Source organism: Macaca fascicularis, chromosome 7 (genome assembly GCF_037993035.2).
Source record: "Macaca fascicularis isolate 582-1 chromosome 7, T2T-MFA8v1.1".
Classification (NCBI taxonomy): domain Eukaryota; kingdom Metazoa; phylum Chordata; class Mammalia; order Primates; family Cercopithecidae; genus Macaca; species Macaca fascicularis.
The window spans coordinates 54,447,002-54,470,340 of NC_088381.1; the positions used below are offsets into that span (position 1 = coordinate 54,447,002).

The 23,339-nt window shown below is 37.7% G+C and overlaps 1 protein-coding gene across 19 annotated transcripts in view; it reads right to left on the reverse strand.

The window, feature by feature from the left end:
• The window catches only part of PEAK1 (pseudopodium enriched atypical kinase 1), a 306,616-nt gene that overhangs the window by 37,669 nt on the left and 245,608 nt on the right, over positions 1-23,339 (reverse strand). For 18 of the 19 annotated variants that reach the window (XM_015453143.4, XM_065548242.2, XM_005560183.5 and 15 more), the window contains one exon: positions 6,780-6,973. The exons of the other annotated variant lie outside the window; for it this stretch is intronic. In XM_015453143.4, coding sequence (XP_015308629.3) covers positions 6,780-6,973 — 194 coding nt within the window. The remainder of the gene's footprint in view (positions 1-6,779; positions 6,974-23,339) is intronic. 19 annotated transcript variants of the gene reach the window in all.

Sequence of the window (23,339 nt, forward strand, 5' to 3'; positions counted from 1 at the left end):
GAGTAGCATGATTTCCTGGTTGATCTCTCTGCCTCCTGTCATCTCATAGGTAGCTCCTAGAATCTTTAAAAACAATCCTGATTGTGCCTCTATTCAAAATTCTTCAGTGGCTCTCCATTTGCTACAAGCAAAAGATATGCCTTTTGTGACCCTCTTCCAGACTCCTCCAAGAAGAGGCTTTCATTAAACCTTTAAATATCTGCATCACAGCAACTATCATGCTCCTAAGAGTCCAGTCCCATGTCTATCTCTCCCAAAGATCAGAAGTCCTTGAAAAATACATTAGTATTCCCAGCACTTAGCCTGGCACCAGGGAGATAGTTGGTGTTCAACAAATGTTTGCTGAATAAAAGCATTAAAGCCCAAATAAATAGAACTTATCTTCCTATTTAAACTGTAATTTCAATCTTCATCCCTAATTTTCTCCCCAGGGCTCAAAACAAGTAATACAGATGAGAAAGAGAAGGGAGAAGACAAAATAAGAGACCATCACCTCCACTAGTGCATAGCGGGGAATACGTAGAGTTTATAAACATAGATGCCACACACCATCACTGTGCAACAGCCTCGTCAAATGAACAGGGTCTCACATTGGCTGAACTTAGTGCTCAGAGCATCATCCCCCTCCAGCAGGCATCAGCAGCTTAGGAGGAAGGGGCCTAATCTACCCAGGCATTATTATTGTGCTGAGGCTTACCATAGTCAAATATAAGCAACAACTAGCAAATCACAGGGGATATCAACTTCATGCCAAACAATAAAATAAACCTGATTTCCAAAGACCACTTTGGGTTTAGCCTCAAATAAACAGATACAAAGACCATTTTAAAGAACGTCAGCGGTATAGCAGCTGGCTGACTTGATTTTTGTAAGTCCTCATTAGTGGAAACCTCTCCAAAAACAGAGATTATTTATTTGGGTGTAATTTATCTATGTAATTTAAATACTGCACTCTCTCAACTAATTCCAATATATGAAAAACTATTTTTAAATGGGAATGCAGCTAACTTCGGGACAGAGTGTATGATTTCTTTTTAAATAGAAATAATTACAATTTTAGGAAGTACAACTGCTCAAACAAATGTTCAAAGCTCTCAACCTCAGTTTTTTTTAAGCATCTAAATGATCTAAAACTGTGCAATTCTTTAGCCCTTGGTTCAGATCATTAGCTATGCAGTGTGTGGAATAATGTCTGCTCAATAATTATTTGTTGAGTAAATGAGTGAATGATAATGTAATCCTCAGAATATTTTTTTTTAAAAGCTGGCATTTATAATGACATTATTCTATAATTACATCAAGGCCAGCAAAGTAATGACATTCTTTTAAGTATATCCACCCCTTAAAATTTAACACTAACAATCAATATTAATGCCAAAGGAAGTTCTGGAGACAGAAGACTTTTAAGTGTTTTTTTTTTTTTTTTCAGTATTTGAAGGATAAAGCCTAAAGGAGATGCTCAAAGTAAGTAAAATGAGAAAATGTGCACAGTTTCTTGTGCTGATCTATAGAAAGGAAACAGAGGCATGGTTTACATAATTCCTTAATTAGGAAACCTATGGACGAAGCCTCATATTAGAAAAAGAAAAGCCAGCTGATTAATGGAGCACATAGACTTGAAATTTTCCTAGACGAACTTTCCTGAGCAGAGCCAGATTTTCCTAATCTGGTAATCTTCTAAAGTAAAATCCAAAAGTCATTTTTAGCTCGTTCACTCAAACACATTCTTAGTACCTACTGTGTGTTTTAGATAATGCACTAGGATGTTGGGATGCAGAAAGAGGAACAAGCCAAAAATCGGTTGAATAAAGGGGGATATTATAAGGAATGTAGAAGATATGAGTACTTGGTTACAAAGTGATTGAAGGAGAGCTATTTCATTACATGTTCCTGATTTTAGCAGACTGATAAAGCAAATATGCCACATTAAAAAAACAGTGATCTCTGTCTACTTTGAGATAAACATAGAAACAAAGGGAAAATGTTTGAGGTCTGATTCAAACAAATTTTATTACTTCTTTGGGAAATCATTTTGGGCGACAGATACCCTATAAAATTCAGCTTGGGGTCAGTTAAGGTGTTACAGATCCGAGTTCATTAAGTGATCTTATACTACCACCACCCAGAGTAAAATCACCATTCTGTGAGGGGCAACCTTCTTAAGTTGTCAAGTTGCATAAAGACCAATGTGATTTTTGTGCAACATAGAAGACAATATAAATCCCCCAAATAACACATTCTTTAAAGCAGTGCTGTTCAATAGAACTTTGTGTAACAATGGAAATGTTCTATATCGGCACTAATGCAGTAGCTACTATCTACATATGGCTACTAGGCACTTGAAATGTTGTTAGTGAGACTGAGGAAGTGAATTTTTATCTTTATAAATTTATATTTCAGAAGCCACATATGGCTAGTGGTGACTGTATTGAATCATAATTAATTCAGTTATGAACAAAATAAAGTTTGCATTATTTACATTAAGGACAAGAAGAATGACATCTAAATTAATCCTGGAGGTAGATGCCTAATGTAAAAAAGAAAAATATACGGGTTGCATAAGTCAGTAGCTCTTTGTGGGAATAGTTCAATCACAACTCCTACTGCACCACAGTGGAAGTAATAAGACGGCTGCGAGGGTAGAAGGACTCACAGGAGATTCTGAAGGAGGGTAATCAAGGCCTATTCCAGTTGAGTTTTTTTTTTTTTTTTTTAAATGGAGTTTTTAAAAACTATATAAGAAATGTGAGAATTACACAAATTGTCCATGTCCCTTTGTTTTGTTGTAATTGGCAGATCTTAAGGAACTGGATCTGCACAGCTATGTTGCTATTTGTCACCTCTCCTCTGTTCCCTGTTAGCTACCTTGGGGATCCTGTAGTCTGCTTTTCATTTCACATCTTTGGTCATGAGTTGTGTAGGAAGCCCACAATTTTTTAGATTTACATTTTGTTGTTCTGCTTATTTAAGCAATCTAATAACATTTTAAATCCTTTCCACTTTACATTTTCTGGCTACCATATCTAACATATTTAAAGGAGAAAGAAGCCAGGTATGGTGGCTCACCCTTGTAATCCCAGTGCTTTGGGAGGCCAAGGTTGGAGGATTGCTTGAGGCCAGGAGCTTGAGACCAGCCTGGGCAACATAGGGAGACTCTATCTCTACAAAAAATATTTAAAAATTAGCCGAGCATGTGGTACATTCTTGTAGACCCAGCTACTTGGGAGGCTGGGAAGGGAGGATCACTTGAGCCCAGGAGTTTGAGGCTGCAGTGAGCTATGATAGTGCCACTGCACTCCAGCCTGGGCAACAGAGAAAGACCCTGTCTCTAAAAAAATTTTAAATTTAAGATATATTTTTTTTTAAAAGGAGAAAGCAGAGTATATTTTTGGGGAGAAATAAAGGAATTCACAACTAGTAAGGACTTATATGTACCAAGTACTTCTCTGCCACTAGCCCTACAAAGCAGATGTCACTATTCCTTCATTTTGGATGAGGAAATTGAAGCTCAGGGAAGTTAAATAGCCAGCCCACAATCATGCAGGTGGGCAATGACACAGCTGTGATAGAAACCTAAATCCCACTGATCCCCTCAAATCTATCTTTTTTCCTGCTATAGTACATTGCTTCCTAAATCTGCTTCACAGTGTAATTTTCAGAAACAAATTCCACAGTAAAAATGATGGTAAGCGTTGAATTTTTCTCCCTTAGTTTCTTCCACATCTGTCAATCCATCTACTGTCTTATTAAAGAAACAAAGAAAAGAAAAAAGAGAAAGTGATCTTTATGGACTGGTTCTGGAATATTTAAAAGGATCTAAAGCTATTGCATTAGGAGGTTTTGCTGTCTTTTAGTTTTTAAACACACCATTTTTTAAAGTTATCAAGTCTTTAAATCGTAAAACATTACTCAAAGGGGTAGTTTAAACCTGCATGCAAACGACTTGTTGAAAGTATTAAAAAAGGAAAGTTTCAAATGCCATCTAAAATACTTGTTCCATTAGGAAAAATAACAAAATAAAACCCCCTTATCTTACAACTATTGGAGTCAACTTTATTGCCTCTCCAACGAAGCAACTATGTATCATAATGTATCATACCCTATAGAGTCAAGTATATAGATACTTGAGCACTTAAGGAAAACTGGACAATATCTTATTGGCATCACTTTTTTTTTTTTTTTTTTTTTTTTTTTTTTTTTTTTTTTTTAAGACAGCGTCTCCCTTTGTCGGGCTGCAAAGTAGTGGAGCAATCTCGGCTCACTGTGTCCTTGACCTCCTGGGCTCAAGAGATAATCCCAACTCAGCCTCCCAAGTATCTGGGACCACAGGTACGTGCCTCCACACTCGGCTAATTTTTGTATTTTTTGTAGAGATGGGGTTTTGCCATGTTGCCTAGGCTAGTCTTGAATTCCTGAGCTCAAGTGATCTGCCCACCTTGGCATCCCAAAGTGCTGAGATTAGAGGCGTGAGCCACTGTGCCTGGCAGTATCACATACTTTTAAAAGGAAGGCAACAGGTAGAGAGAAAGCTATCTTTCTGATAGGGCATCTATAACCATTTTAAGTTTTTGAATGCAAAGTGATGACAATTTTTTTTTTAAGTCTTAAATTTTATGTCTGAAAGTAGATGACTTCTTTTGAGAAAAAGGAAAACAGTAGGAGCCCTTCAGTATTTTACAAGAATTTCATGATTAAAGGCATTAAAGTCTAGTGGCTAAGATGGACTGGATACCAGCTGGTTCAACTCCTACTGGTTCTGTGACTTTGGGCAAGGCACTCTGCCTCACTTTCTTCATCTGAAAAATGGGGATAATAATTCTTAGGATGGTTGTGAGGATTAAATGAGCTAATATATGTAAGGCACTCAGAATATTCACAGAGGCAATGCTTTATTTTTTTTCTACCAGTCTTCATAACTGAGATGATGAAATAAAATAATTTTAACTAATGTCAGCTAATAAAAATTTATAGAGATGCCATCAAATATGGTACAACTAATAAAAATTAAATATTTTACTGAGGCTATCATGAAAGAAATTTTGGTTTAGTAAGAATGTCTAGAAGATATTATAATTCCTGATATATTATGTTGTCTGAGGGTATAAAGTAAATAGTAAATTTTCATTTTATAATATGCCTCACAAAATATCAAATAATGGGAAAAGTCCAATAAGCTATTTGATGATAAAATCTGTTCCAACTTGTAAACAGTATCCAAGATAGCAGTTTGGGTAAACTATAGTATGTTTCCCCTACTCCCAAATCACAGAAAGCTTCTGGAACTTAAAATGGAAGTCTTTTTCTTACAAAATGTATTTTCAACTGCATGTGGGTTGTTATGATTGAGTTTCCCAAAAAGAGATATTAAAGTATTATCGCCCACAGTGTTACCATAATCTTCTGGCCTTCTTAGGGACTCCTTTATTTCCAAATACACTAGTTAGTGTTAGAATTATTTTTCCTTACAATAACCTGACAAAGGAAAAGGACAAAGAAGAAAGGAGATGAGAAACGAGGTAAAAAATACTTCAATGATACATGCCACTGGTTTCCAAAGTCTAAGGATTGGTCAGTGGTTCATATGAATCTTGCTAGTGCTCTGCATATAGTAGTCCAGGCTACTCACCTCTCTCCTGACTTCATGGAAGAAGAGCACTGAGAAATCCTTATTCTGCCTCAGGCTTTGCTTTTCAGAAGGAAGGAAACTATGTGGCACTCAAGGGAGACAGGTAAGAAGTCATTGAGCATTCAAGGAAGAAGAGTAAAGATGATCAGAGAATTGAAGAATCTTTGCATTGCCCGGCGCCTCTGAAGTAATTTAGCTCAACCCTCTTTGCAGTGCATCATCCTCCTCACAACACCTCTGAGAGATGGTCCATCAGCCTCTGCCTAAATACCTCCAATGACAGGGATCTTTACTTTCTTGAGTCTGCTTGATCCAAGTCAGAAATCTGAGATACATTATAGACTCTTCACATCATCCAATCTTGTGTATTTTTCCTCTTAAATAGCTCTCAAATCTGTCTACTGTCCCCCCACCGCTCACTATCTTAGTTGAGGCCTCCCTTTCTCGTCCCTTTGTGTGGTCCTGCAAGAGTATCTAACTACCAAATTTCCTGCTACCAAATAATCCGCATTCGCATGGCAGCCTGCAGGGTGGATGTTTTAAAAAACAAATCTAATTGTGTTACTCCTCTGCTTAAAAACCTTTGATGGCTCACTATCACAAATAGCAAAAAGTCTAAGGTTTTAGCCTGAAAGGCATGATACTGGCTAACTCTCTACTTCACATTTCAGCAACACTAAATGTTTGTGGTGCCTACATGCATCTCCATGATTTTGCTCACATTGTTGCCTCTGATTGGAATATTCTTTCTTCCCTTTGTCAACTAGTTAAACCAGTTCAGGAATTATCTCCAGAAAGGTATCTTTTGACACCCTCCTCTGTGTAATATTAAAAATGTACCATGTATATCTCTGTCACTGTATTTATATTACACTGAAATAATTAACAAATTCACTTCTTTCCCCCTAGGTGAGTCCCTCAAAACAGTGTTAATAACCCTTAGCACTTGGCACACGGCTCATGGTTGCAGGTGTTTAATACATGCCTAGTAAACATCAGAACTTTTTTCTGATGTGACTTAAAATTTATAACTCCAATGGTCTAACTTCTGCTTCATGGAGCAATAAAAACCATCTCTCCAAGAAAACAGAACATTTGGCTAGTACATAAAAAGGTCAAGTTTAAATACTACTTATTGGACATTTGCACTTACCTAAGTTGCTGTATGTTGCACTACAAGGATTTGGGTCCATAGGATCTGAAATGTCTTCTTTTCCATCTTCCCTTTCCAGTTCAGGTAGGGACAATGCTGTTGTGACTGAAGTGCAGCCCCCGCCATCTTGCTTCCCAACAACAGTTCTTGGATCCCGAGGAGAAAAATCCTCTGTTACTTTGTGGGTCATGTGACTGAAACAAATCAGACCACTTGTCACACTGGTATTGAAAGATTCTACTAAAATTTAGATTTATGGAAGGCATATACTTCCCATAAATGTAAATAACTGGTCCTATAGTCACAGTAACGAGTCATAAGCCCCAATACACTTGTCTGAACACAAGGCAGTACTTCACCTAGGCAGATACTTCTATTTACCTTGATTCATACATATTGAGAACCCAATTTGATAGAGCAGGTATGGTAGCCTGCAAGAGAGTTTGAGAATAACAGTCAAGGAATGAAACATTTTATTTAGGTGGGAGGTGGTGATGTTGGTGGTAGAAGGAGCTGAATGTTTAACTGGTTAAAGACAAATATGCTCAAGTATTTAGTAAAGTATTTACCATACTTACTAATTACAGTACTCTAATACTATGGTAAATATCAAATACTTTACTACATAGTTTTAATTTATATATAGTATTTAGTACACACTTCAGTACACACTTTAGTACACACTTTAGTGTGTACTAAATCAGGATCAGGAATAAAGTTGAGATTAAACTATCTATATAAGGAAGTTAAGCCATTATTTAGTAGGTACACTGAGGTCTTGTTGCCAAGAGAACAGAAGCATCAACCTTTGCCTGTCTGTGTGCAGCAGGAAAGGCAAATGGAAAAGAAAGTTCGCAGTCTAGTTAATCTCATTTATTAAAATGAATCTGAAGCATCCTCCTGGCCACATACCAGTATATGACCAATCTTGTTTTACCATTGCCTGCTCATATGCTTATAGCTACTTCTTCCCATCTTCCCCACTCCCCAGTCTGCTTGAAATGTGCCAATTCTGTTGCTGGTAAAGAAAACTGGCCTACTTAGAAAATCTCAATGGACTGGTCAATTAAATGAATTCATGCATCTTTAAAGTTTGCTGGGCCCACTGAAAAGTATTCCTAGTTATCACACATTCATTAGCTATTTTTCCTGGTTTCTTTATGAAAAAAAGAAAGAAGGAAAGGAAACATATATGATTACAGGTTATTTGTGGATTTTCAATTGGCAGTGAGTCATGGTGACATTTACTAGTTTCTTTAAAAGAGGCACTTTGTTTGATCATGTGCCATCAGAACATATATCGCCTGTGGATTTAAGGGAGTAGATCTAAAGGCAAAGGAGTACCCCCTTATCAATTTTTCATTATGGAAATTATGCATGTGCCTGGACAGAAAAATAAGCCTTGATGTCAGCTGGATATACAACTTCAAAAATATCCTTTCAAAGCTGGCAGAGCCAGAGGTCTCTCTATACTGGGAATAAGCAATGAGCTGGAAGTTCCATTAGGGGACCTGGCTCTTGGGGACAGTGGTGAGGCTGGAAGGAATCACTTTTCTAGCAGTCAAGAGAGTAGTACATATAAAGGAGGCCTCACACAGTAAAGCATACTGCCTCTTCTTGATGGGCTGCCCTCGGTCATTAACCCAAAAGAGGGGCTCCACACAAAGCTGGTTTCTCATAATATGGAGCACCATAAAATCAAGGTAACGTGGGGGCTCTATCTCCATGCATTAGCGAAGACAAAACAAAGTGACACTTCCAAGACATTCAGGCACCACTTAATGTCAAGAATGTATATTACTCAGTAGTTATCAACATGTTTCAAGGAAGGGAAAATGTTTTCTGGCAAAAGTTAATAGAAACCATTTTTAGTTTCAAAGCAATAAATATAAAGTCCCTTAAAAATATCAGCCCCCTGGCCAGGTTCGGTAGCTCACACCTGTAATCCCAGCACTTTGGGAGGCTGAGGTGGGCGGATCACAAGGTCAAGAGATCGAGACCATCCTGGCCAACATGGTAGCCCTGTCTCTACTGAAAACACAAAAATTAGCTGGGCATGGTGGTGCATGCCTGTAGTTCCAGCTACTCGGGAGGCTGAGGCAGGAGAATCGCTTGAACCCGGGAGGTGGAGGTTGCAGTGAGCTGAGATCGTGCCGCTGTACTCCAGCCTAGCAATAGAGTAAGACTCTGTCTCAAAACACAATCAGCCAACATGCTTGAAAGAAAAAAAAAATGTTAAAGCTCCAGACAGTTCTTGTTCTAAAGTCAGCTTCAGAGGTTTCCTGAATAGCTGTTTCTTGGCTCCTAATCTCTTCAGACTTACTCTTGCCTTTTTTCTGTCTCCATCTCCTGGTTATTACTAAAAGAAAGCATTCCTTTCCATGTGTCAAAAAGGGTTGGTGAAGGGTTCAGAATCTATGATTCCAACCTCACTTGCCTGTTTTTATCCTAGGCAATGGGCTATTAACAACAAAGCTCAGTTACAGTGAAAACCACAGAAAGAGCTGCTGCTATTAACCTATGAGGAACTCCCTGGGTCTGTTGCACACGTGTACATATAACACAGCTCTGTACTCTGAAGGGCTTCACAAAATAAAAAACGAATACTTAAAAGCAAGAAATATTAGAAAACTCACCCACTGTGCTCACTAACACAATTCCCCATTAAATGAAATTTTCACAGGGTCTTCTCGAGTCTGTTAATCATGCTCTGAAACTCAGATAAACCAAAGATTCCACTGAGTTCTGGAGAGCTACAAGTTAGACAAATCATGAGAAAAGGCTTGAATTCTGTTCCTTAATATCACTCACTGCACCTTGACCCTTACCTTACTGGTTTGGTCTGGGAAATGTGCCAAATTACCTTTGGGGAACCAAGCAAAGTGAAAGCTAGTTTTCTTAACTCTTTCCAAACTAAGGCAGTACAGCCTATATTCCAGATAAAGATTGGTTTTCATGAGCACATTTTAAATAAGTGCACTGGTATTAATTAAATCACCAATTAAAGTAATTCTCAACTCTAAAGAACTATGCAAATAGAGTTGATAAAAGTAAAATCACATGGATTTGCAAATGGATGCTAAAATGTTTAATCTGCATTTACAGTGACTTCAGTCTCTAAAAGGAGTAAGAATATTAAAATGCATCAATGAGATGTCATGTCTTAATGCTTGAAGGAAGAATAGCTCTTTGTATGATTAAAATGATAAAAGAGGCCAGGTGAGGTGGCTCACGCCTGTAATCCCAGCACTCTGGGAGGCCGAGTGGATTACGAGGTCAGGAGTTCAACACCAGCCTGGCCAAGATAGTGAAACCCCATCTCTACTAAAAATACAAAAATTAGCTGGATGTGGTGGCAGGTGCCTATAATTCCAGCTACTCAGGAGGCTGAGGCAGAAGAACTGCTTGAACTTGGGGGGGCAGAGGTTGCAGTGAGCTGAGTTTGTGTCACTGCACTCCAGCCTGGGTAACAGAGTGAGACTCCATCTCAAAAAAAAAAAAAAAAAAGATAAAAGAGAGACAGGGGAAAAGGGAGAGGTTCTCACAGTTCAAGGTTAGATATAATAACATACCATGACTAAAAAATAAAAAAAATTGAGAACAGTATCAGAGAAGGTTGATTCAGCCACTATATATAAACAACATAAACCGACAAATCATTCAGGAAGAAAGAAAAAAGGAAAATCTCTGATTAATTTATCATTAGGCAAATTAATATAGTAAGGGAATTTAAGGCTGGGTGCGGTGGCTCATGCCTGTAATCCTAGCACTTTGGGAGGCCGAGGCAGGTGGATCACCTGAGGTCAGGAGTTCGAGACCAGTCTGGCCAACGTGGTGAACCCCTGTCTCTACTAAAAATACAAAACTTAGGTGGGCGTGGTGGCAGGCGCCTGTATTCCCAGGTATTGGGAAGCTGAGGCAGCAGAATCGCTTGAATCTGGAAGGCAGAGGTTGCAGTGAGCCAAGATTGCACCACTACACTCCAGCCTGGCAACAGAGAGAGACTCCATCTCAAAAAAAAAAAAAAAAAAAAGGTATTTACCATTGTTATGTTCCATATTTGGACATAAAATCAGAAAACTCAAATACTAAAATGACACTTCACAAATATCAGCTTTATATCCTAACAAAGTGTTTTAGGTGCTTTATAACCACCACCATTTCATTGGGAGATGTTTAATGTGATGGAGAAAACAATAAAACGGGAATTCGAACCTGGGTGCTGTTTCCTTATTGCTTTGATTTTCTGAACTTGATGGCATCAGGAAAGAGTTAGTGGAAAAAATAAAAATTTCCCCCAGTTCATCCATGAGTCAGATGGTAAACTATTTAGAATGAAAATTACGAGAAATCTGTGAGAATTTCTTATACACTATATGTTAGCACATGTCTTAAAATGGCAAATAATGACCAGTGTATCTAATTTTTTTCAGGTTAAGTACAATTTGATATTCATTACTATGAAACAGAATTGTTAAGTGACAAATGGCCCACTAAGAGGAAGTTATGGCTTTTATATTTCTGCTATTTTAATTTATGTTGAAACACCCCTATTTCTGTAATAACTATGGTGTTGATATCTAGGTCCTTGATCTTCAGGTTGAGTCAAACCTTGACTTGGCCTGCTCTTTGTCCTGAACCTTCAGCATTTCTTCTGTTTCAACAGACAGACAACATAGAAGACAACACATGTGTGACTATACTTTAAATTCTTCAACCAACTTTCCATTAATGACCGGTTTTTAATTGAGATTTGGGATGTCTGACCTGATACTTAAAAAACCATGTCATAATCTCCACAAAGACAAATCATTTTCTGAACATGCAGAATTAATATAAGGTGTTCAAAGGAAATAGTTACATTGTTACAGATTTGTGTTATATAAACGAATCCCTTGGAAGGTTAGATCTCATCAGCTGGCCATATTCATACATAATTCAAAGCTGCAGAAGCTGTCTCCTATGGGAAGTTCACTTGGTTTACCCAGGTGGTAGGGATTAATCATTACACCATCAAATGAAATGAAATAATCCTTTTTTTTTTTTCTGGCAAATTCATTTAAGACAGATTTTTGTAAAAATTCTATTAAATGTCTGAATGTATTTTTTTAAAAGGCAAATCAAATTCCACATTAGAACAGGTTAAAGGCCTTTAAGTATCCAAGTATTTCCACAATTTCAGTTCAATCCTATCTTCATATTCAACCACCTTCATTCAGCTTCAGAAGGGGCAATAAAGACTTCTAGAGACTACCTGCCTCTTGGGGCAAATGTTATTCTGAATTCTATTTGTTAGCTCTCTTCAGCAGGTACACATGTCTCTAGTTGCCCACGACAGCCAATAAGCAAATATGTGACTTTTAAAACCTCCTTTTACCCCTAAAAATCAGACTAAAGCACATTAGAAACAAAACGTCATGGTTTTGTTACTGGTTTCCAGAGCTGCATATTTCTGGGGTTGCTGGGGATAACAGAACTCTGCAGATGTGGGATCTACATTAACACATGAAAAGGAGAGTTCAAAGTTATCAAATCCCACACCTTCGTAATCTATTGAAAGGGAGAAAAAACAAAACAAAACACTCCCATTTCTTTTTGTGTCTCTACCTCTAGGACCTCCTACGAATATGACATTTCTTAATCCTTGGTTTCCAGGTCATCAATTTGATTTTGCCACACTTTCCAAACATTGACATTCTCAGGTAGAAAAGTGTGTGTCTACTGATCACTATCTAGTATCTCCAATTTCTGCTAAGCCTTCTGTAGTCTTTAACTGAAAACATTGAACTTCTTATCCTGAACTGAGATTAACCTTTATCTGATATCTGATGAGTTCCTGTTAATATTTCTAACATAGTCTGGTCAAACAAAGGTAGCTCTTACTGGTGTGAATGAAGTAGCTAGGTCTCGAGATGGGGAAGACTGGCAGCCATGTGCAAGGTCTTGAATGAACTCTAATTTTCTGAAATTGTACAGATCCACTTTATTTTTTAAAACAGACTCAAACAGCAAATTAAAAGTGTCTTTAAGGCACAAGATTGCAAGACAACAAAGCATATAAAACACAGGCCTCCGTAAATCACTGTCACTTTCACAATACTAAGAAAAATTACAGTTTCAAAATCCTATGAAATACAAAATCAGAATGGCATCTGTGCAAATTAACAGAAAAGATCAATAAATTTTGGAAAACAGCAATAAAATACAGTTGCCATTCTCAATAAGAATAACATTCTCAATAACAGAAGTAGCTCCTTAGCATCACCATTTTGGCCTTGACTCACTTCTAAAGAATGGGGTGAGATACAGATATGCATTTCCTGAGAAGGCAAGGTATTAGAAGAAAACACCCATAGCCTTCTCCAAGGGGACTAACCCAGGAAGGATGTGGAACGGCCTTTTTTTTTTTTTTTAATTTTGAGATGCAGTCTTGCTCTTGTCGCCCAGGGTGGAGTGCAATGGTGTGATCTCAGCTCACTGCAACTTCTGCCTCCCGGGTTCAAGCAATTTTCCTACCTCCGTTTCCCAAGCAGCTGGGATGACAGGTGCCCGCCACGCCTGGCTAATTTTTGTATTTTTAGTAGAGACGGGGTTTCACTGTGTTGGTCAGGCTGGTCTCGATATCCTGACCTAGATGATCCACCTACCTCAGCCTCCCAAAGTGTCGGGATTACAGGTGTGAGCCACCACGCCTGGCTTTTTTTTTCTTGAGACAGCGCTCTGTGGCCCAGGCTGGAGTGCAGTGGCACGATCTCAGCTCACTGCAACCTCCGCCTCCCGGGTTCAAGTGATTCTTCTGCCTCAGTCTCCCAAGTAGCTGGGACTACAGGTGCCTGCCACCATGCCTGGCTAATTATTTTGTGTTTTTAGTAGAGATGGGGTTTCGCCATGTTGGCCAGGCTGATCTCGAACTCCTGATCTCAGGTAATCTGCCTGCCTCAGCCACCCAAAGTACTTGGATTACAGGAGAGAGCCATTGCACCTGATCCTTGGAACAGCCTTGCTGGGGCCCTGGACTTTTTTCCCGAATGCCCAGAAGCAATGGAGAAGCAAGTCAGTACACCTTTTTTCACTTTCCTCTTATCTCCCTCTGCTCTTTGAGTCCGAGTAGGGAGATGCTGAGAAATGATTACATACACTTAACTCCAAAAAATGTTGCAGGCTGACTGAGGAAATGGATGTAGGGCAGGAATGGGACCTATGAGTACTCAGAATACACCTACTCAGCACCGCACAAGCTGTGCATTTTTCCACTTAATTCATGAAAACTCTTCAGGAGGTAGATACAATTATTCTCATTTTACAGATGAGGAAACTGAGATTGAAAGAGGTTAGATCAATTGCCTAAAATTACACGGGTACTAAGGTGGTGGCAGAGTCGGGATCTGAATAGATACCATGCAACTCTAACGTCCATGTTCCTTCCACCACACTGTTAATATAAGGCAAGTTTGGCATACTGCAGAAACCCAGCAATACATACTTGATTGGAAAGATGAAGAAGTAAAACTGCTTCTACTTTTAGTTAGAAGAAAAAAACATAGCTTTTATTGAAAAGTAGGGTATTAATGATTACAAATGTATTTTACTTTTGAAAATCCTAAACAAACAAACCAAAAAAATTAATAATATACATTTCCAAAAAAATTTCTTTAAATAGAAGCTGCTCTAGCTATAGAATGACTGTGTTTCTAGATATTTGGCTTCCTAATAATAGTTGCTACCCCCACTATCTACATTTACCGAATGCTAGGCACTGTGCTTAAATATCTTCAAACAATAACACTCTGAGTAAGGCTTATTATTCCCATAACAGCAAATAATAATAGTGGCCAAAATTTACATAGTGCTTATTATGTGCCTGTTTTAAGCCATGCTTATCAGAAGTGGGGCTATTGACATTTTGGGCCAGGCGATTCTTTGTTGTGGAGCGCTATCCACATGGCAGGATTACAACAGCACTTCTTGCCTCTACCTGCTAAAAGCTGGACATTGGAACTAACCCCTGCCTCCCAGTTGTGACAACCAAAAAAAATCTCCAGACATTGTCAAATATGCCCCAGGGGGAAATTCTATCCCCCTTTAAGTCTCCCAACAACCTACTAGGCAGGCTATTTTCTGTGTTTTATAAATGAAGAAATTATAGCCCAGAGAGATTAAGTTACTTGCTTCAGGTAACACAGCTAGTAACTGGTGGAGCTGAGATTCAAACCCTGTAGCTTAGTTCTAGTGTTTGTCCTTTAAGCAGTTACATTATTTGCTTCTCAGTTTCTAGATGAGAAAACTGGTAAGCAGAGCTCAAGTAACTTGTCCAAGATGACACTAATATGTGATAAAAGCAGGATTCAAACCCACGTCTGGGTGCCTTCAAAGTCTATGTTCTAAAATATTATGCCAATGGCTATCAAACTTTCATGTACCTAAGAATTACCTGGGGAGCTTGTTAAAATTGCAGATTCTCAGCTCCCGTCTTTAGGGATTAATTTAACAGCTTTGGGGCATGGCCCAGGAATCTGCATTTATATACTCCAGGTGATGCAGTTGATCCCAGGAACACATACTGAGAAACTATTTTTCACTGCCTTCCTCCTCCAGAAAGAATAGAAGAATAAGTATACAAGCAGCAAGGTGTGAAAAGTGAGGAGAAAAATTTTAAGCAAAGGAGCATCATTCTTCAGAAGTGATATAAGCAGGAAAGGGGAAATAAAATAAATAGTCACAGATGAGAAATTCATAATGAACTATGAAAAAGCAGGGAGGGAATAATAATTTGGGACCATTCCTAACCTTCTGAGGTTTATTCTTAGTCAGTTTACTTCTCTGGGATTATATTACCTCCCAAAAGGAAAAGAAACAAAGCTGTCTGAAGACTACCCCATTCTGGTACATACAAACATAACCACACTGTATCATTCCATGATTACGATAAAGATATTTATCGGCTTTCTCTAAAACATGATTATTTAAAAATGTAACAGTGAGGACTTCATGAACTCGTCTTAACTTTAGGAAAAATGTATCAGCAAATGTAGATGTGATTTTTATAAATGCTGATAGTCCAGAAGTTTCTTTACAGCAAAATAACATGTGATCAGGAGAGAAAGCAGCTATTTTCAGCTTCTGTTTTCAATTATTTTTCTTCATGAGAAGTAGAAGTTTGATCTTGAGACCAGTTTCATCCTAAGCATGAAAAAACTTCGATAGGATTCTCTTAGTAAAAAGGAGAGGTAATGCAACATTTGTTTTCTTTTTCTTTTTTATTATACTTTAAGTTCTAGGGTACATGTGCACAATGTGCAGGTTTGTTACATATGTATACATGTGCCATGTAGGTTTGCTGCACCCATTAACTCATCATTTACATTAGGTATTTCTCCTAATGCTATCCCTCCCCCATTCCTCACCCCATGACAGGCCCCAGTGGGTTATGTTCCCTGCCCTGTGTCCAACTGTTCTCATTGTTCAATTCCCACCTATGAGTGAGAACATGCGGTGTTTGATTTTCTGTCCTTGCAATAGTTTGCTGAGAATGATGGTTTCCAGCTTCATCCATGCCTCTACAAAGGACATGAACTCAAGGGAGAGGTAACGCAAATTAAGATATAACTGGAGCATAAGCATTGAAACAACTGAAGCTTCTAACTGAATTTTCCAGAGAGAAGGACATGACATTTTACCACAGTCTAAGAAGTGTTGGGATTTTCATTTTCCATACCATATGTACACGCACATATGCACGAACGTGCGCGCACACACACACACACACACACACATATATTAATAGGCCTATGTTGGTTACTATAGAGAGTACCAATCCTTTCCAGTATTTGGCTGGAATGGCTGTATGTCACTAGCATGCCTGACAACCACAGACAAATCTGGTATCATGGCTTAGTCCAGGGGTAAGTGAACTTCTGTAAAAGGCCACACGGTAAGTATTTTAGGCTTTGTGGGCCATATGGTCTCTACTGCAATTACTTAACCCTAGGGTACATATGGTGTAGCTTGTATGTACCATACATACCATACATTGTAGCTTGAAAACAGCCATAGACAACATGTAAAAGATGAGTGTGGCTATTTTCCAGTATAACTTCTTTTACAGAAACAGGTAACAAGTTGGATTTGGCCCATTGGCCGTAGTTTGCCAACTCCTGGATTATTGAGGAATACAGTTTAGTTATGTAAGGTCTTTGAGAAGATCCAAAAGGACTTGGAAGGGTAAAGAAAGGTTGATACAGATGAATAGTGTTCCTAAGTGTGCAAAGGTATGTCAAATCCAGTCTGTCTGTCCAAACCAGAAGCTGGGGTTTGGACAGAATCCCAGCTGTGCTAGACATAGTTGGATTCCTGAGATGATTATGGAAGTCCTAAAGAAATGACTTACATAGTATCCCAGATGTACATGCCTGGGGTCTTTGCTAATTAGGAGCATGAAATTCAGGGGTGGTAGATTTAGAAAGGTTAGCTAAAGGCCATTCAGGCAGCAAATGATATCCTTAACTTTAGCTGGAGTGTTACTTTTATTTTCTTAATGTCTAGATTAGATTTTTCTCATTAGAAAAAAACTGTTTGAATTACATTTTAATTTATATTTTAGAGATGGTGAGAAGGCGGCCTTGCTGTGTTGCCCAGGCTGAACTTCAACTTCTGGGCTCAAGTGATCCTCCTGCCTTGGCCTCCAAGTAGCTGGAACTACAGATGCACACTACCATGCCTGGGTGAACTGAAAATTTAAGCACATGTATGTGATTGGCAATAGATCTTGTCAACCAAGTATGAAAACAATTATTTACGTAAGAGTGAGACTAAATGTCTAAACTGGGCAAATTGTGTTTGGAGGTATTCTAACATTCAGGAACATAATTTGGACACAGAATTTATGCCTGAAAACTAAATTAACATGCAAGTAACTATGGCCCATTGGCCATAGTTTTAATCAATAACCAAGTGTTATTGGTTAAATAACACTAAAATAACCATGATTTTAGTCACTAACCAAGTGTTTACCACCACAGCTTATTGAAAGAACCACTAAAAATGGTATTTGTCAAGAAGGAAATTGAACCCAGAAGGTAGAAGTAAAATGAAGAGGGTACTTGGCCATTCTAAAGAGATTAGGTTACCAGAGGCAAGAGATTAGGCAGAGAGCTCAATCAGCAAATACATTAGTAAACAGGTTAGAGATGATGGTAGTTTGGACCAGGGTAGTAGAAGCAGAGATTGGAGAGAAGTAGATAATTTGGAATATATTTTGGAGGTTGAATCATCCAACATTTTGGATGTTGGGGGTAAAGGCAACAGAAGAATCAAAGATGACCCCTAGTTTTCTGGCTTGAGCAACTGAATGAATGGAGGGCCATTTACCAAGAAGGGAAGAGTTGTGATGGAACAGATATGTAGGGGAAAATTAAGAGTTCTGTTTTGGATATGTTTCATTTGAAGTGGAGATATCAAGTGGAAAATTGCACATGATTCTTGGGGGAAGAGATCACGGATGAAGATAGTAGGGTCATCCGAATATTTATAGTTCAAAAATTTTTGATACATGATGATGTTTAGCCAGGGGTTAGCTACTAGGGTTTAAAGAACCCCTTTTTGGTATCTGATTATAATGGAAAAAAAAGAGTTGCTTCAAGATAATAGGGGGAAGTGAATAGGGGCAGAGACGGAACAAGATTGGTTATAAATTGGCAACTGTTGAAGTGTGGTTTTATAGTAAATGGTGGTTTACTATACTAGTCTATCTACTTTTGTACATGTTTAAAATTTTCAATCATAAAAATTTTAAAATAAAATAAAAAAAAAAGAGAGGACAAATTTTAAGATAGTCCCAATTAAAAGGTAATCCAGTAGAACTGACTGCAAAGTCAATATTATAAACAAGGCACTTAGAAGAAAAGGAAGCCAGAATAACTAGAGGTTCATGAATAAGAGGATAAGATTAAGCCCAAAACGTTAAGATTAAAAGGTAGGCAGATGCCACATATGTAGGATCTTCTTCAGTGTGGGGAGTTGGGGGATATAACTAGATTTACATTTAAGAAAGAGTAGGCGGCTGTTCTCAGAATAGATTTCAGGGGGCAAGATATTAAGCAAGGATGATATTAAATTCTGGTTCCCTAGACATAGTTTTGTAATGAGGTCAACTCCTATTGCTAGATATATGCTGATGTTTTACAGATACTATATATTTAGTACTCAAAATACGTCTATAAGGTAGGTATTATTATTCTTATTGTATAGGTAGGGAAACTTTAGCTCAGAGAGATTATGTCAAAAGTTACAACTACTCAGGGGTAAGTCAGAATTCAAATCTTTGACTCCAGTGCTGGCATTCTTCCCACTATGCAGTATTATTCCCCAATGTGATGGGGAACCAAAGACTTGCAGAGATGGTAGGTAGGTATCATTTTAAAAACGATAGCTGGGAAATTCCTAACTGGTCACAGACCAGATTAACCACCAAATTAGTTTCTCTTAATCCAAACTAGCCACATAGAAATGATGTCTGGGTATACATTCTTGAACTAAAATTTGACCCACTAGTATCCCATCTTCTAGTCTATTTTCAATATTACTGCCAGAAAATATTTTATTTAAAAAATCATGCTACTTTCCTGCTTAAAAACTGTTTCCTCTACAAAATCTACAAGATAAAAGCCAAACATTTCAACATGTCATTTATAGCCTGTCTCAGCACTTCTCAAACTTTTTGGTCTCAGGATTGCTTTGCACTCTTAAAAACTGAGAATCACATGGACTCTTATTTGTACAGGTTATATCAATTGACGTTTATACGAGAAATTGGAACTGAGAACATTTGAAAATAATTAATTCATTTTTTTAAAAAAAACTTTTTTTGTGGCAACACGGATGGAACTGGAGGACATTATGCTAGGTGAAATAGTGCCAGGAACAAAAGTTAAACACCACATGTTCTCACTCATATGTGGAAGCTTAAAAAAAAGTAGATCTCATAGCAGTAAAAAGTAGAAGAGAGAATATGAGAGGCTGGGAAGATGGGGGAAGAAAAGGATAGGCAGAGATTTGTCAAAGGACACAAAATTACAGCTATATGGGAGAAATAAGTTCTAGTGTTCTATGGCACTGTAGGATGACTATAGTGAACAGTCATGGATATGCTAATTACCCTGATCTGCTGACTTTACATTATATGCATTGTAGCATCACTATGTACACCATAATTATGTGCATTAGGTATAATTTAAGTATTAAATAAAAATTTAAAAATAAGAAAATAAACCCAGTACATATTAACCTAAATAATATTTTCTCAAATCTTTTCAATATCTGGCTTAACAGAGGACAACTGAATTCCCTTATTTGCTTCTGCATTCAATCTGCTGTGATATGTTGCTTTGATTAAAGTATATGAAAAATATCTGGTCTCACCCAGATTCATAAGCAGAAAAAGGAGGAGTATTTTAATAGCTTTTTAGATAACTGTAGACATTCTTTGGTACCATACCAGAATTTGATAAGTGGTAGTTTCTTAAAGGTTAGTTGCAATGTGAAATCTGAAACCGTATCAATAAACTTTCTGTACTCAGTTGCATTAAAAGCCATTGATCTATCTTGCAGTTTGAATGGATTTTACTCATGTATAATTTTGTAATATGATGGATTGGGTTATTTGGAAATTATTGGTTTACTGAGTTAATGCAGATCCTCTAAATGTTGACATATTTCATTATATAATACTTTTAAAAGTTTGCAAATTCAACCACCAATCTCATCAGAAGAATGTTTAAGTATTAGAAAGCTGTTGAGGTCATGGTGGCAGACATAAGTTTTTAAAAATTCTAATTTCTGCTTGAAAACTTGGATTTTATATCACTGACAACAAATACAGTTACTTGTTTTCCTTGAAGTAATAGGTTTGTTATGTTCATTCTTGAGAAAATATCTGCCAAACACTCTCAGATTTGAATAACTACAGTTTGTCTGTCAGTTGTTCTTTCAAGGTAGTCCATGAAAAATGGGGCTAGTTCAGCTTCACAACTCAAACTATTTCACAAGTACTTTTGTTTGAGAAAACCATCATACTTTGTTACACAGCAGAAGTATTCTATGTGTACTTCCCATTTAATGACGCAGAATTTTTAGGAAGACAGGTACTCCAGGGTTCAGATTTAATTTACTACATCACCAAGGGCATTCTTACAGAGTCTCACCCTGTCACCCAGGTTGGAGTGCAGTGGCGTGATTATGGTTCACTGCAGTTCTTGACCTCCTGGGCTCAAGCGATCCTCCCATCTCAGCCTCCTGAGTACCTGGGATCACAGGCACACACCACTATGCCCAGCTAATTTTTAAAATTTTTAGTAGAGACAAGGTCTCTCACTATGTTATCCAGACTGGTCTCCTGAGCTTAGGTGATCCTCCCACCTTGGCCTCCCAAAGTGCTGGGATTACAGGCATGAGCCACTGTGTCTGGCCCACCAAGGATATTAAGTGAAACTCACTTGAAAACAACAACAACAACGACAACAAACCCTTCTAGTACAATATGGTGCCATGGCTTTGATTTATGCTAAGATGCAAGTAGTTTTAACCACTATTGTTTAAGCACCATCAGTGCAAATGTCAACACATAGAAAAAGACAAGCGTCTTTGTATTATTATAAAACTAGTAATGATGGCATGATCACTATTTGACCTTACACAGATCATACTTTAAGAACAAATGGACTATTTTTAAATTTTAATTTAAAAAATTTAAATTAACAAATAATAATTGTATATATTTATGGGGTAAAATGTGATGTTCTGATATATGTATATGCTGTAGAAAGATTATTTAATAAAGTTACTAGCAAATCTATGACCTTATCTATTTATCTTTTTTTTGTGGTGAGAACATTTAAAATCTACTTTTTTAGCAATTTTGAAATATGTAATATGTCATTATTAACTATGGTCACCATTTTGTACAACAGATCTTTAAAACTTACTCTTCCTGTCTAACTGGAACTTTGTACCCTTGGCAAACATCTCTCCTTTCCTCATCAACCCCACCTCACCCCAAAGCCTCTGGTTACCATCACTGTATTCTTTCCTTCTGAGTTTGAATGTTTTAGATACACTGGATTATTCATTATCCTTTTCTAGCCACATGTCCTGCTTCTGTTTGCCACCAACCTCACCTTTGTGACTTTGCATATATTGTTCCTTTGGCCTACAATGTCTTTCCCAACCAGCTGGCAAAATCCTATTTGTCTTTAAAGATCTGCTTTGGATTTTATTCCTGAGAAGTCTGCACTAAACTGATTTAATCACTCTGCATGTTGTTTTAGCATTTATCCATTGAGGGTAGAGGGCCAACTAACATTTTTAAGCACTCAATGTGTGCCAGACCCTGGGATAAGCTTTTTATATGTTTTCTAATAAAATGTTTAACTTACTTCTATGTGATAGATATCTTTATAGCCTTATACACTGAAGGATCAGACAGACAGTTGAAGTCCAAACCAAGCCCATTATTTCAGGATAATGTTTCCCCCTATTTGTTCCAGGGCCTCATGGCAAATACATGGAACAGTTAAGGCACTCAATTTATATTTCCTAAACAGTTAAATAAATGGACGTAGTAACAATCTAATCCCATAATGAAAGGGTCTATAAAGTTCCTCATCTTTCAGAGCCTGAGGTCTGGCCTTTAGTACAGTATTTTTTCATTTTTCATTCTTCATTCCTTAGATACAGTTTACACTTGAAATATTCATTTACTTATGGAAAAACTGTATTTTCATTTCTTTCAGCAGTGTGCTCCCAGCCGTGGGATGGTAATTTAATGATCACACTGCCATCAAGCCTGAAACACAAATGTTGACATTTGATGGTAATGTTTTCCTTATCAAAGTTGCTCCAAGTAAATACCAATGGTGTATTCAAGTAAATGAGGCAATATTGAAAAAGCAAATGGTATATATTTTTCAATATGAATATTCATGTTTTAAACTTTTCAAAAAGTAAAAAAAAGCTGTCGAATACCTCTTTTTCTACTTAGTCTGGGACATTATGAAATGTGAAAATTCCAATGTGCCTTAAAGAAAAGCTTAATATCTCAATCACTGCTTTACTCAGACTATAGCATGTATCTTTAGAATGGTGGTGAGACCAGCAGTTCGAAGTGTGACCCAAGGGCCAGCAGCATCAGCATCACCCAGGCACTTACTAGATGTGCAAATTATCAGGACCCACCCCACACCCACTGAATCAAAAACTCTAGGGGTGGGGCTCGGCAATCTGTGTCTTAACAGCCCTCTAGATGATTGTGGAACATGGTTAAATTTAAGAACCAATGGGCAAATGAACTGTGTTATTTGGATTCATGGATGTTAACTAGAAAAAATGGATAAATTTTGGAAGACCTGACTGGTGTTTGTATCACCTAATTGTGAAATAAAAGCTGTATAGTAAGGGGTCTGCCAAGCTCAGGGCCTGGGCTGCCCTCAAAACTGTATACCATGGCATGCAGCCAAAGGAGAGAGTCTCATTCCACAGAAAGAAGCCAGATCATTTCTTGACTGTGCC